This window comes from Takifugu rubripes, chromosome 8, assembly GCF_901000725.2.
Source record: "Takifugu rubripes chromosome 8, fTakRub1.2, whole genome shotgun sequence".
Taxonomy (NCBI): domain Eukaryota; kingdom Metazoa; phylum Chordata; class Actinopteri; order Tetraodontiformes; family Tetraodontidae; genus Takifugu; species Takifugu rubripes.
The window spans coordinates 8,938,252-8,951,721 of NC_042292.1; the positions used below are offsets into that span (position 1 = coordinate 8,938,252).

The window sequence follows — 13,470 nt, forward strand, 5'->3', positions numbered from 1 at the left end:
ACCCCCCCTAAACATGATGCGTTGTCTCATATGTAATTATCCCGTAATCGATCTGCAAACAAATAATTCCCCTTATCTTCGGCTCCAGACGTGAGTGTTGCTTCGTCCTGTGTTTGCATGACACCCTTTGAATGACTCTGGTACTGCACATATTTAGCCTTGTCAGGAAACACAGTTCTAGCGCCACCTCCTGGTAGGACACTGTTTTTCGTGGAGATTCCGATTCGGATCTGGACTCGTTCCCCTGTGGTAATGTTTTATCTGTGAATCGTGTTTGCGCACGGCGGGGAAAATACAGCTGTTGAGGTGAATTTTAGTTTAATTAAAATAGATTACAAGTGACACACGATTGCCAGACTGCAGGCAGTTAAAGCCAGATCTGATTCTAATTTTCCATTCCACTAAAAAACAAGAAAATAACTTTGAATAAAACTATGATCGTGTCGGGTCTGAGTCAGATGGCATTTTAACTCTTCTTTTGGTCTCATTTGCAGCTTCGGTGGGTGGATCTTGACACCCCATATAAAAGAATGACCTACAAAAGAGATTACTCACTGGAAAATATCTTGTGAGTTGCTTCATTTTGCTTTTTTCTGGTTGGTTCCCAGTCTTGATCAAACGTTATAATTTTCTCCAAAAACTCTGGGCAATCATATAAACAAATTTATTCTGACTAATGAGATGGACTGCGAAACACTGGTGAGGTGAGACTAACTTGATGGAAGAAGCCCAATCAAAATGATCATAATATAGTGTTGATTCAAGGCAAAATACATTTTACTTTTTTACAAATCTGATCTTCATCTTAATCAAAGTAAAAAATTTACTTTCTGCAGCATTTCTCAAACTTGGGTCCTCAAGGTGTTATCGTGCAAATTTAACTTTTCTTATTTTTAAAATATGCACATTTGAGCAGATGTCCAATATTTTTGAAGAGGAGTAATGTGTCTAATAAATAACATAACTTATCTTGCCCCCACCCCACTGTCACCCATGTTATGCCAAATATCCTTAAAACAAATGATACGCCAGCTTAAGCTATGCTCTTCTGTATGCTCGAGTGTTGTGTGCGATCCCTTTTCAAATACACAATGTCACATCTTATTTTCCAATTTGCCTCAACTTTGAACATCTTTCTTGCATCTGCATGTGTTCAGTGCATCAATATACCAGAGCTGCAGTTCCCAAAGTTTAGTTTATGCACAGAAATCCCCTGCGAGCAGCTGCAGCTTTCACATCCAGCAGCGAAAGCTGAAAACAAAGGAACGAAGGAAAAGGAGACAAACAAGGCGATCCCTAACGAAGCTGCATGGAGGAGAGGTGATAATTCACCAACACCCACACCTTCTCAAAAGCAGTCAGCTTCCTGCTCCTTTTCAAAACCAGGGTGATGGCTGCGCTCGGCAGATCCCTCCCACGCTGCTTAGCGGCTGGCTTCCGCCCACTGCCCGTGGAGCCACCCACCACCAACCGTTGCCAGGGCAACACATCATCAGTGACTTGCACTGGAGGAGGTGGACAGGGATGCGGAGAGGTTGGCCGCATGGGCGCTGAGCATGACTGCCACTGTGAACTGGAACTAAGCTATTCTCTAGAGGAAATCTGAGTCTGTGTGCGTGGGTGTGTGTATGTGTGTGTGCGTGTGTGTGTGTGAGAAAGAGAGAGAGAGGGAATGGTGGGTATGTGAAAAGGACCTGCGTCAGAGTGAGTCATCAGCCAGTTTCACAACGTGTTGATGTGACGCTGATGCAAATGACCAGCGTGGATTCGAATCAGTGAAAAAAGGAAAGAGAACCTCCGTTACAGGAACCTGAGCTACCGTGGCGTGAGGACGTCATCCTGTTCAACATTTCCGTCTCCCGTTCCCAAATACAGCACAGACGCTGCTGTGCCCAAACGCCCGTTTAAAGTTCCAGTTTGACTACAAATAAAGAGATGCACGAGCAACAGACTCCACCAGACACAAATGCATAATTTGCCAAACATCATTATTATTATCGTCACAATCTAGTGCTAAAACACTGCAAGCTGAAGCAAGACCCTCTCTGCTGCATTAGTCACGGTGTAGTTCACTGTGCATCATCTTCATTAGTGATTCCACGAGGTGTTAAATGCTGTTTCTAAGGACAAAGCTGCTTTATTGTTGTGTTACGATCGAAGCCTGTGACTCAAAAGTGAATTTTTAATTGTAACCAGCAGTTTCACTACTAATCTTTCAATAGTTTTGACAGTTATAAGCGTTTTTATGGCTCAGAGTCAAGGTCACCATAACCTCATCTTTGATTTATTATTTTTTTCCTGGTTTCGAGGGATTTGTTGTAATTGGTACACTGGATTCAAAGATGAATCCTTGAGGTCAAAGGTCACTAATGCGTTCCGAGCTACAGCAAGAATGACATTGTTCAGAGAAAGCCCCTCACAATAGAGTTCAAAAAAATAAAGTTTAATGTTTATGTGCTGTATAACAAATAAAATATATTAGTGTTTAAAAAAAACAGGTGCATAACTAGGTGAAGCCTAATCTATCACTTTACAATAAACAGAGAAGAGAACAGTGATCAGTGACGGCAGGTCAGACATGCGATATTCTCTGAAACAACAGTCGCACTCACAGACCAGGGTTTCAAACTCCACTGGCTCGTTTCGCTTTAGCAAAGTTTTTTTTTTCTCTCTCTCTTTTTCTACAACAGATCACAATTCCAAATCCTCACAATACTTGTCTCCCGGTCGCACGAAAGTTTTGTGAAACGAACACAGCGTTCCTGAAGTAACAAACAGAGTGCTGTGCAGTAAAAGTGAGACAACACAAACATTTACAAGGTTTGTAGGTGAATTCCCAGCTTGAACTTCAAGACAAACACACGGCTTCAGATAGATCCATACAGAATGCAAACAGACGCCTCACTTACTGTACATAAATATTGCATTGGTCTGTAGGAGTGAGATTGAACTAGCTGCAGGAGAAATGAGAGACTGTCTCGACGTTATTAGCATTTTGGATCAAACAGACATATTTACACAGAAACACAGTGAACACTTATTTGTTATGCAATTATCTTTAAACAGCAAGAAACACATTTTTGAAATATGCACTGATGGTCATCACAGGAGGAGTCCACACTGTTAAGAGCTAAGGCTATTCAACATTATCATCATGTAAAGCATGATTTTTTTAAATACCAGACACTTTCACACTTGTATTTTTGTCATTGACACTAAGTAACCTTTTTTTGTGTTTTATTTTTTAATATTGTACGTACATGAACACTGTATTGTCACCAAAAAAAAAAAATCTACAGCAAAGTTACACCTGACGAAGGTCAACCCTGGTTCAGAGATTAGGCTAGCACTAATTATGGTGGTACTATTTACAGACCCCAGGCTGATCCATCCCCAACAGCAACAAATGGCAGTTTCAATCTGCTGCTGTTCTCTTAAACACACACCTGTGATCTTTCATCAGCTCCTGTGCTCATCTGATAACATGTGGATTTATTGACCTGCACGAGTCAACAGAAAGCGGGTTTCTGAAAAGCATTCTCTTTTCCTGAAATACTACATGTTTGCCGATGCGTGGTTTCGCTTCGGCAACAGTGTTTTGCTCAATTACAAAGTGAAATGAACCAATTAGCCCGGCTTCCAGCATGCCAGCCGTCCTGCCAAGACAACGACCCAGAGCCTAAGCTCTTATTCCACAATAGGTCCTATACATGCTCTTCTTCACAAATAACAAAAAAGTAACCTATGGATGGGGCATCTGACAGTGCTTTTACAGTGCACATGGTGCTGTTTCAGTGATGCAGCCAAATACTGAAAGCGTGGTTATAAAAATGCCGCATGAGATTTCTTCAGTTTGAGCAACAACTGGAGCAAAAAACTCTGGTGTTAATTAGCACTGTCAATATATATTAATCCAAAATACGAATCATAGTTTTGGAACTTATCATATTCAAAGACAAAGTGCATTTATTTAAATGTTAGAAAGGAAACCGACAGGACGGTAATAGGTGAGCTAGCAGCCCTAAAAATATGCGTAAAAGAGGGGTGATACAGCAAACACGCCGACTTGATTGAAGCCAACTCACAGAATCACAATTAAGAACTTGCTCGGGTGTCCACTATAATGAGCAGAAACATGCCAGACAGGAGCACGTGGCTGTCTAGCATGTGGACGATATTCTACTCCTGCGCAAAGCCTCTGTGCCAGTAGGGGGCGCTACCGTTGAGAAATAATTTGCCCCTCATTTAAGAGGCCAATCATGGGCCATGACTGATGTCGCCAAAGGTCACACTAATGACCAACGCCAACACAAACGAGCCAACACAGTGATGACTCCCAACGAGAACAGATATCTGGATCAACGCTTTGTGCCCCCACTTCACAGCTGCAACGTGGCTGTTCAAAGAAAGCAACGGAAATGCCAACCCAGCAGAGGTAAAGAGTATAAAAATGTCTACAACTGATCACTCTCAGGTTACATCTGACATGTACAAAGACAAGGACCTGCAGAGCAACCTGTCACACAGACAAAACAAACAAAAATAACAAATCAAAGAAAAATAAATGCTATTCATGAGGCAACATTGGTTGTTAAGGCTCTACTGTGGCTGTGCTTGCTTAGTATCTAATATGGGGTAATATCTGCATACTGTCAAGTGTGAGTGGACCGAGGTGTTGGGGGGGGGAGGCACTATGTGGAGTCTTCTGGCTCTGACTTTATGGTCTTCTTCTCTGTGTTGCTGGACGTCCGCTGTGTTGTCCCGTTTTCTGAAGATGACGGCAAACATAGAGGATGGAATCATCAGCGTAAAAAGCAGTGGACCTGCAGAGTTTATTTAAAAGCCCAAAATCACGAACCTGTTGCTGGTGTTTTGCTCTCATCTGTGTGGTGGTGGTGGTGGTGGTGGTGGTTGCTGTTGTTGTTGTTGTTGCTGTTGTTGTGGCTGTGGTGGCGCTTGAGTTCATTTGCTAGCTGCTTGCCCAACGGGAGGTCGCCCTCTTGCATGTTCTGACTAACCACCCGCAAGTTGATTGGTCGCTCATCTGGAGGAAAACACAGTTATTTTAAAGTGGTCCAGAGTGGAAGGATTCAGTATGTTATGATGTTCAGTGCTGTATGTACCAATAACTGATGTTTAAATGTTTCAATAATAACATAGGGGACAGCCCTGCTAATCTTCTGTCTTCGTTTTACTCCATCCTGATCACAACCCAGTCTGCAGGTGTGAGCTCTGATCTACCGTTTGTGGTTTATTCCCAGCAGAGAAATTTCAGAACTAAAGAAAGATGCAACACCAAAACTACTGACATTGAGACTCAGAAAGAATCTCACAGATTCTGATGAGGTCTGTGAATGTTTTTCCTTTTCTTTCCTGTTTTACGTTGTTACTTCTACTCGCATTTGCATCCACATGATTCCAACATGATGCAGGGTTCTGATCATTTGTGCCCGTCTCAGCAGCAGATGTTCATTTTCATTTTACTGTCTTTCACTTCTTCTTCTGTCATCTTATTTTTGTCTCTCACACTGACGACTGTGCAGCCCTTTAGCGAGGCAGCTGCGCACAAAAGGACTAGAATCCGTCCTTTATCGCATTTGCTGCAGGATGTCATCTTAAAAACAGAAGCTTTTAAACTCGACACGACTGTAACGAGTCAATATTGAGTCTCGTATCAACAGCTTCTAAAACAAAGAGTAGAGATCAAAGGAAGACAAGCGATAAGAGAGAAACATGAGGATAAAATGGGGAAAAGGAGAAGTTTAATGTAGAAAATGAAGAGAAGGACAAAAAAGACAAGTAATGGGAAAAAGAACAGCAAGGAAGAGGGGGAGGAAAGTGAGAGAGGCAGACAGAGAGAAAGAGAGAGAGACGCCCCCCTCCAGGCAACTGGCTTGAGGTAAACAGGCGTGGGCGTGATAATTACAGGTGCATTGTGGGATTTGTGGGAACAGTGATATAATGAGCTGTCGAGAGTGGGTGAGGGAGGAAAGGGATGAAAATGAGATGAGGCCTTCAGGAGAAGTAAGATAGATGATGCATGTACCCCCCCCCCACCCACCCCCCTCTGTTTGAAAAGTCATAGTTGCAAAAGAAATGCTGATTAAAATAAATGAGTAAACAAAAACAGACAGCCGTGGAAATCGGGAGCTGGGTGTGGTTTCCATCCACGGTCGGTGCGACACACGTCATGTTTCTTAATATTCAGCTGCCACGCTCCAAAACAAAAAGATCACGGCTGCTTCAGGCTGCTTCCTGCAGTGTAAAAGTCAACAGCAGCTGACGGCTGCGTCCACGGCGGGACATCAGCTTTGCTTTTCATACAGAAAATGACAGTTTTCGAGATGTGACAACAATAATCTGATTATCCTGAACAGTTTAAGACTGGTTGGAAGCAAAAACAGAATTGTGAACTTAAAAACCAAAAGTCCAAGTGAATCATAAGCCCCTCCCACACACACTCTTTAAGACAGGAACATTACTCCTCTGCTACTCCAACACTCTTCTGTGTGTAAACACGGGGCATAATGGGGGGTTCAAGTCATTCCGCCTCTCAGGGAGTTAAAGCCCCCACTTTGCTGTCTGCATGAGCAATCTGAGGTTGCAGATGAACCTGATGACTTATCGGTGAGATTTACTCAACTCAAAGAACAATTGTAGAACTGTAGAAACTATATGAGTTTAGCACGTGAGAACTCATCAGAACATTGTTGCTCATTTTTAATTGCTGCGTTGTTCCGCAAAACGTGCAAAAGCCAACAAAGTTGGAAAACTATTGAATGCGCTCTGCTGCCACATGTGGTCATAACCCGTAACTACAGCGTCCTGTTTTTGTGCTGAAGCGCCGTCACCTACCGTGGTTGTCTCGGCTGGCTTCGGCAGCGGTTCCATTGGTGTTCTGGATGTCGGTGAGGTACTTCAAGGCGGCCGGGGGGATCCTCCAGTCCAGAGCCTGGAGTCGCTCCTGTACGGCGGCATCCTGCAGGATCTCCATCTGCCGAGCGAGGAGTCGCTCCAGCTGCATCTGACAGACAATCAAGGGATCAAATGAATGATAAAGAATTACAATTTTGTCAACCAAGCAACCATAACCTTTTTATTGGATGGGGAATCGGAAGCATGCAGGAAGCAAGGAAATCCCGGTGCAGATCCAGGGGGAAAAAAAATCCAAACATTTTGATTTTAGCTCCCAGTAGAATTCAACAGCAGGTCAACCCAACATCCTGTCAAGTGTTTACTTAAGTACACTTGTCTTCTCACAGTGCAGCTGTGTCCCAGTCATTTAGATACATGCATGTATTGGCTCACTTTGATCAAGTTAAAATACAAAGGAGAATCTAATGCACAAAAAGAAATTTGGGAGGGGGGCGTGTGAGGTCAGCATAAAAATCTCAAACTAGACTGTTAACACTTTACAACCCCGGTAACACAAAATTGCTAGTTTACACCTTGATAATGAAAAGATCTGCTGTTTACGGTATCTCGCCACACTGAAATTCTAACAGAAAACAAACGGCCATATTTGCCCATATTCAGCCTGCAGCAGAGCAACTCCACGCGCAGGTGTTTGTGGAGCATCTCAGTGTTCCACACATGTGTGTGTACACACAACGATGTCTGCTTAGTGTCGGTCTACACGTCACTGTCAGCTCACATCGTATCCGCGTCCCGCGTCTAATCTGATGGATGCTGATGTGCACGTGTTGACAGCCTGCGATGTGATTCCTGCTTCCCGGACTGTTGGCGATTGAAGATGGTTGCCGGCGACTTAAAACGAACCGCCTGAGATCAGACGCGCTCACATATGAAGACGCGTTGCGTTCTGCAGTGGCACACATGAACATGCTTCCTGCATAATTAGCTGCCATAATGGCCTCCTCCTACAATCCGCCACTAATTAGGAACAAGCCTCGGCAGCAGAGATTCTGGAAAACCAATGAAGAACATTACTGGGATCAAACTAGGTCCTGCGGCCACAAACATCTGCTGCCGAGTTGGAAATCTGTCGGTTCTGCTGAGGAGACTCGTTCTGCCTGGCAGCTGACGAAGGTTTGGCGTCTGATTTTTTTTTCTTTTTGAGTTCTGTCTCATCAATATTAAACAAAATCTATAAACTCAGAAATGGACTTTTTTGTGCTTTTTTTGTGCGCCTACCTGCAGATTTCGCCCGACCGTTTCTTCACCTTTGGATTTGGCACAGGCCAACTGCTCCCTCAGCATTTCCTGCCTCATGTGGATAGCCTGAAGGGCTTCCTGGATGTCAAAGAAATTCTCCTGGAATACAGGAATAAGGAGTTTCAACTAACGAACAGCATATAATTTTCCCCCTGCTTTAAGGACAATTCTTCAGCTTTTATCCCAGTTGTATGTAAAAGGTTAGAATTGTATCTGCTGATCATATACCACCAGTTTAATTTCTTCCATTTTCTTCTCATAATAGAACAACTGATAAAACAAAGTGGGTTTCCTGTTTCTTCCTGAAAGTGAGTCTGACAGGAATTCCCCCAGTTCAGGAGTCGGCTCTGTCAGCAGGTGTGCAGCTCTCTCATCTCCCCGAGAATCCCCGTAGAGTTCAGAGCCGCCACATGTTTTCCATCACGTCTTTACAAACTGAGAGGATCCATTCAGTCAAACCGCGCCAGGAGACGAGCGCTGACAGTTCGCTCTGTGTTCTGGCCATTGTGGTTCAGGTTCGTGGTTCACTGGATCCAGACTGGCTCCAAAATGAAGGTGATTTTGGATAGTAACATGGCTAATTGGACCATTTTCAAACCAAACTCCCCTTTTCCGGCTCTGTCCTCTGTGGTCGATTTTAATGTGCTGTGTGTCGCCGTTCCTGCACGAACGGCATCTCTTCTATACAGAATATTTTGCATATTTTATTTTATTTTCCTCCAGCCCAACATGCATGTTACCTTTTTCTGTGTCAGCACTCTGGACATGTCAATAAAGGAGCTCAAATCAAAATAAAACTCTTTGCTCTGCTCATGCAGTTCATGGGATTGTTCACGTACCTCCGTTTTAATCCTTTTGGGAGACGGCTCGTCTCTGTCTCCGCAGCGGGACCTAAGGTGAAACATCAGGAAAATTACTTCCTGTTAGCTGGACACAACCTTCACTTTGATTTAAACAGATGAGGAATAAATGTTGTTACATAAAAAATATATTTGAAAAGACTCTTACTTGCTGGTGCGGTAGGTGTATTTATAGGTGACCTCTCTGGAAATCTGGCGGGCGAGTCCGAAAAGTTCGTCCCGACGCGTCAGCAGAGCCACATCCCTCATACAGAGCTGAGCTGCCGCCTCGTTCACCGTCAGCTGCACACAGGAATTCAGTTTAGACGAGACAAAAGGAGACCTAGAAGTGTCGGGGAACAAATAGTGGCACGAACCTCGTGCAGCGTCAGGTGTTTGCCATCCCTCCTTTTGGAGTCAAAGCGTCCGTAGATGGCGCTGTATTTACGAATCTCCTCCTCCCTCCGCGGGTCATCGTCATTCATTTCTAAGATGTGTCCAATCATCTTTGCCAGTTTCTTGTTGTTCTTTAGTTGCTCTTTGACCTCAGCTAGATCTGTCTTAGGGAGTCCGGGTGCCATCCTGTCCACGCACTCCAGGACTGACTGGACGGCTGCCGCATCCAGAGCCTCTAACACGTCCCGCGGTGACGATGGTGAACCAAGGTCTGAGGGGGAAAGACTGTGCTCGCTGTCGTTGCTGTGACCCGACCAGAACCGGGCCTCGCTGCTGCCCTGTAGGGGTGAGCCCGCCGACACTTTATCCCGCGCTACATCCAGCTTCCCGGGGTCTGAGCAGGCAGCGGCGACGGCTTTGGGGATCTTGACACTAGCGGTGTTGGCTCGGTCCTGTCCGCTGAGCAGGGTGGGCGAGCCCTCCGGCAGCTTGTAGACGGGGATGCTGCAGACGGGCAACGAGGTCAGGGGCTGATTGAAAATGGCTGGGTTGGTGACCCAGTCTCGTAGGGCTTTCTGCAGGCGCCGCACATGCAGCGGCTTGCTGGCCATGCCGACGAGGGCCATGATCTCCAGGAACTCCTCCTCGCCGGCCTCACAAAGCTGCTGCACATCGTCGCCGCCCTGCTGAATGAAGGCTTCGTAGTAGTAGAGAAGATTCGCCCGCTGCAGGATCCGGTAGAGCTGCAGCTCACCCAGGGTCCTCGGCAACACCGCCGCCATACCTGACACACAACAGGTGTTATTGTCGACAGTCCGGGTCAGAGAGGAAGAGCAACAGCTATGCTGAGAATGAAATAGGTGGTTAGGTAGCTTAGCACAAGGACTGGAATCTGATAAAGAAGAGCGATTCATGATTTTCTCACGATGAAATCAGTTCAAAAGCAGCTGTTTTTTTAAATTATTTTTACATGGAAAGACAAAGATTCATCATATAATGCTTTTCTAGAAACATGTCTTTAAGAGTTCCTTGGAATCCGAATAGCATCCATCAGATGCAGAGCTGCCAGTAAGTCAGAGTGGATGGCTGAATTCCCCCTGCTGAGAGCCAAATGGTCAGAAATCAACAAGCTGTCCCTCTATGGTTCAAACAGACATCTACTCTTGACTCTCATTGCATTTGCCTTTTTATGTTGTTCTACTTATTTTAGCTTTGCCTTGATGTGCAACTAGCTGCCTGCAAGGCGAACTATTGAGATTTTATACTCGCGATAAATAGAAAGCTGAAATTCGCTCATTTAAGTGGTGTAATTGGTTAAAGCCTCTTGTACTGTTGGCACAAGGATTCCATGTTTCTGAGATGATAATACTGAATAAAGTACCCATCTTGTCTGTGAAAGGGGAGCTAATGGTGTTCTTGTCATTAGACAAGTAAAGTAACTGGAAAAAACATTATGTGTAAATGTATTGACTGTGTGAATGAAGCTGCCTCAGGGGTGTTTCTGAAGTCAGAAAGTCACTGAGCCCCTCACAGAGCGCTCACCACGGCTTCACGGCTCAGCGCTCTGCGATGGGCTCTTTTTTTTTTTTTTAAGGAGTTCTAATGTGCATGTGAGGTCCTGCAAAGGCCTTGCGAACAGAGAGGAGTGGCAGTCAGCAGGACTGGGTTTCTGGGAGGACCACATGCCTCTCTCCACCCCTGCAGGATGTGTAGGCGGTGGGCTCGCCTCACCCAGAATAGGCCCAGAGAGCCTAAAGCCCAGGGAGCCAGGAAGGCCAGGACTCAGCCTGGCGTAGTTTGGAAAAAGATAAAGAAAAGTGCAACTGAAGAAACAAATTAGACACAAGAGACCGACCAGAATCTCTTATACTGCCGGCGTTGGTACTCGTGCATGTGTGTAAAACCAGAAGCACGAGGACATAAGAAATAAACGCAAATTAAATACTGTCCAAGGTATTTAATACCGTCCAAGGTACCGAGGTTTCATTTAACTGGGGTCTGAAGCTGCATTGTGCTTCTGATCTCCGGATTTACGGTGTAACGTTTGAATAATGTAAAACCCCGAGTGTTTGTATTTCCCTGCAAAATAAGGGTCAGCAAATGTCCCGCGATGATTAACTGGATCATCGTGACATCCTGAGCTGAGGGTTGGAGCTTTTTAATGTGGCGATATCACCAAACATTTCATCGGTTTGGGAAGGGAGACGTTTGGCACCCTCGGGTCTGATACCGAGCACAGCCGGTCCAATAATGGCTGGAGCCAAAACCAAAGCTGTCTGCTGATTGGCTGAGGAGAAACATCACTCTTTTATCACAAGAAGCTGCTGATAATGAATAAAAAACTAGCTTGAGCTCGCTATTGGCTTTGTTCTGTATGTACGATATGTGCAGTCGTGAAGGGCTGAAGTATTTTTGGTTGTTTGTGATGTTCTCAGCAGAGGCAACTCTCTGAACGGCAATTTAGAAAACTATGATTTAACTGACTGAGCGACATGGAAGCAAGAACCAAAATACTTTTACCACACATGAAACAGATGATTTCAATGGACTTTTAATGGAATGTTTTTTGCATTTCTGATATTTTGCTCTATTATTTCCATTGAAATATGCTTCAAGCATGCTGATTTCCAATATTCATTTTGAGGAGTCGAAAAAGCCTTGTGCTTTTGACGTGTTTCCTTCTGGTTTTTCACAATAAAACGCAAGAGTATCTACACTTATCCGCGCTTTAGAATAAAAGAGCTGAAACACCAAAAAGTGTTCCCACTAACACCAACCAGCTCGTGTGTTTTCACCGTCTGCACACCAGTATATAAACCGCACACATGCCCGCGCGTGTGCGGGCAGAACAGCAGCATTGAACCTGCACCCCAGATTGAGTTTAACAAGTTCCTTGATTCACCTGAACACCGAGACGTGCACCAGTGGCGCCGCGCACGTTTGCACGTAAGCGGCTTGTGTCAGTATCCAAGCAGCGGAGCGGGGACACCGCAGGGTCTCCTCGACTCCGATGAGGGTGGACAAATGTCCACATCTGTCAAAGTCCAACAATAATCACCCAGTCCGGCGCGCGTGCGCTACAGATCGGACAGAAATGAGCCGGGACGAATTAAAGTTGCTTCTCAACGAGTTTAAATTCGCTAATAATAGCGGAATAGTCGCGCTATTGTCTCACAGGCGGCAAATGAGAATATTAACGGCAGAAGAAAACATGCAGGATTACCTGGTGGGTTTTTGGACACCTGATCCAGCTCTTCCTCTTGTCGTGTCTCCTTCCTGGCTAATTGGCAACACAAAGCCCAAGTGCAGCTCTGTGCAAAGGAACCGCAAACAAGAGATTCCCGCAGAGAGAGAGAGAGAGATACAGAGAGAGAGAGATAGATACAGAGAGAGAGAGCGCGCCCGGCGCGACAAATGAAGGAATCAAAGGGAAGGATTATTCCCTTCACAAAAACAAAAAGATCGACTTCCTTCTCCGACCTTATTCTTCCTTTTTCCCTATTTTTGAAAACTTTCTCCCCGCTGCCGTTGAGAGGGGAAAAGCGCAGGTTGGCAGGAAAACGCCGCTGACCTTCGTGCGTCTCTTTGGTGCCTCTTTTTTCCTCCAAGTGTGTGTTGCGTGTCTGAGCCAGTAGAATATTTGTGTGTCTGCGTGTATGTGCATGCGTGTGCGTGTGTGTATAAGTCTTCACCCAGCGTCTCTCCACTCCCCTGCACTGTTCAAGACCAAACTACTTTAAGTTACGAGTACGCACTTCCGGCTGGTCACCAAAATAAAGGCACCGTTAAAAAAGGCCTTAACCTTTTTACCACTATACAGACCAGAGTGAATAATGTATTTATCATTGTAAATAGACTTTGAAAATGTTGTTCATTTTTAAAAAACACTTCTGGCGAATTAATAGTTTGCTTCTTTTTGTTTCAAACATTATTCAACCTTTTTGTGTAAAGTCATCCGACAACGGCTTTGTTTAAAAAAAAAAACGTGCTAGTTGTCGACAGACGCTAGTTGTGGCCTGGCTTCCCCTCACTGCAGGTCCAATTTAATCAAAATAACACT

General features: G+C 44.8%; 1 protein-coding gene across 1 annotated transcript; it reads right to left on the reverse strand.

Annotated features, from left to right (window-relative positions):
- Positions 1 to 3,690: 3,690 nt before the first annotated feature.
- On the reverse strand, positions 3,691 to 13,156 carry LOC101068377 (NGFI-A-binding protein 1). The gene is made up of 8 exons (XM_011606278.2): positions 12,634 to 13,156; positions 9,392 to 10,194; positions 9,184 to 9,317; positions 9,015 to 9,066; positions 8,155 to 8,274; positions 6,856 to 7,024; positions 4,859 to 5,044; positions 3,691 to 4,768 (listed from the first exon to the last, which is right to left on the reverse strand). Exons 2-8 carry the CDS (start codon positions 10,190 to 10,192, stop codon positions 4,692 to 4,694), a joined length of 1,539 nt encoding a protein of 512 aa, XP_011604580.1. The 5' UTR covers positions 10,193 to 10,194; positions 12,634 to 13,156; the 3' UTR covers positions 3,691 to 4,691.
- Positions 13,157 to 13,470: the final 314 nt, after the last annotated feature.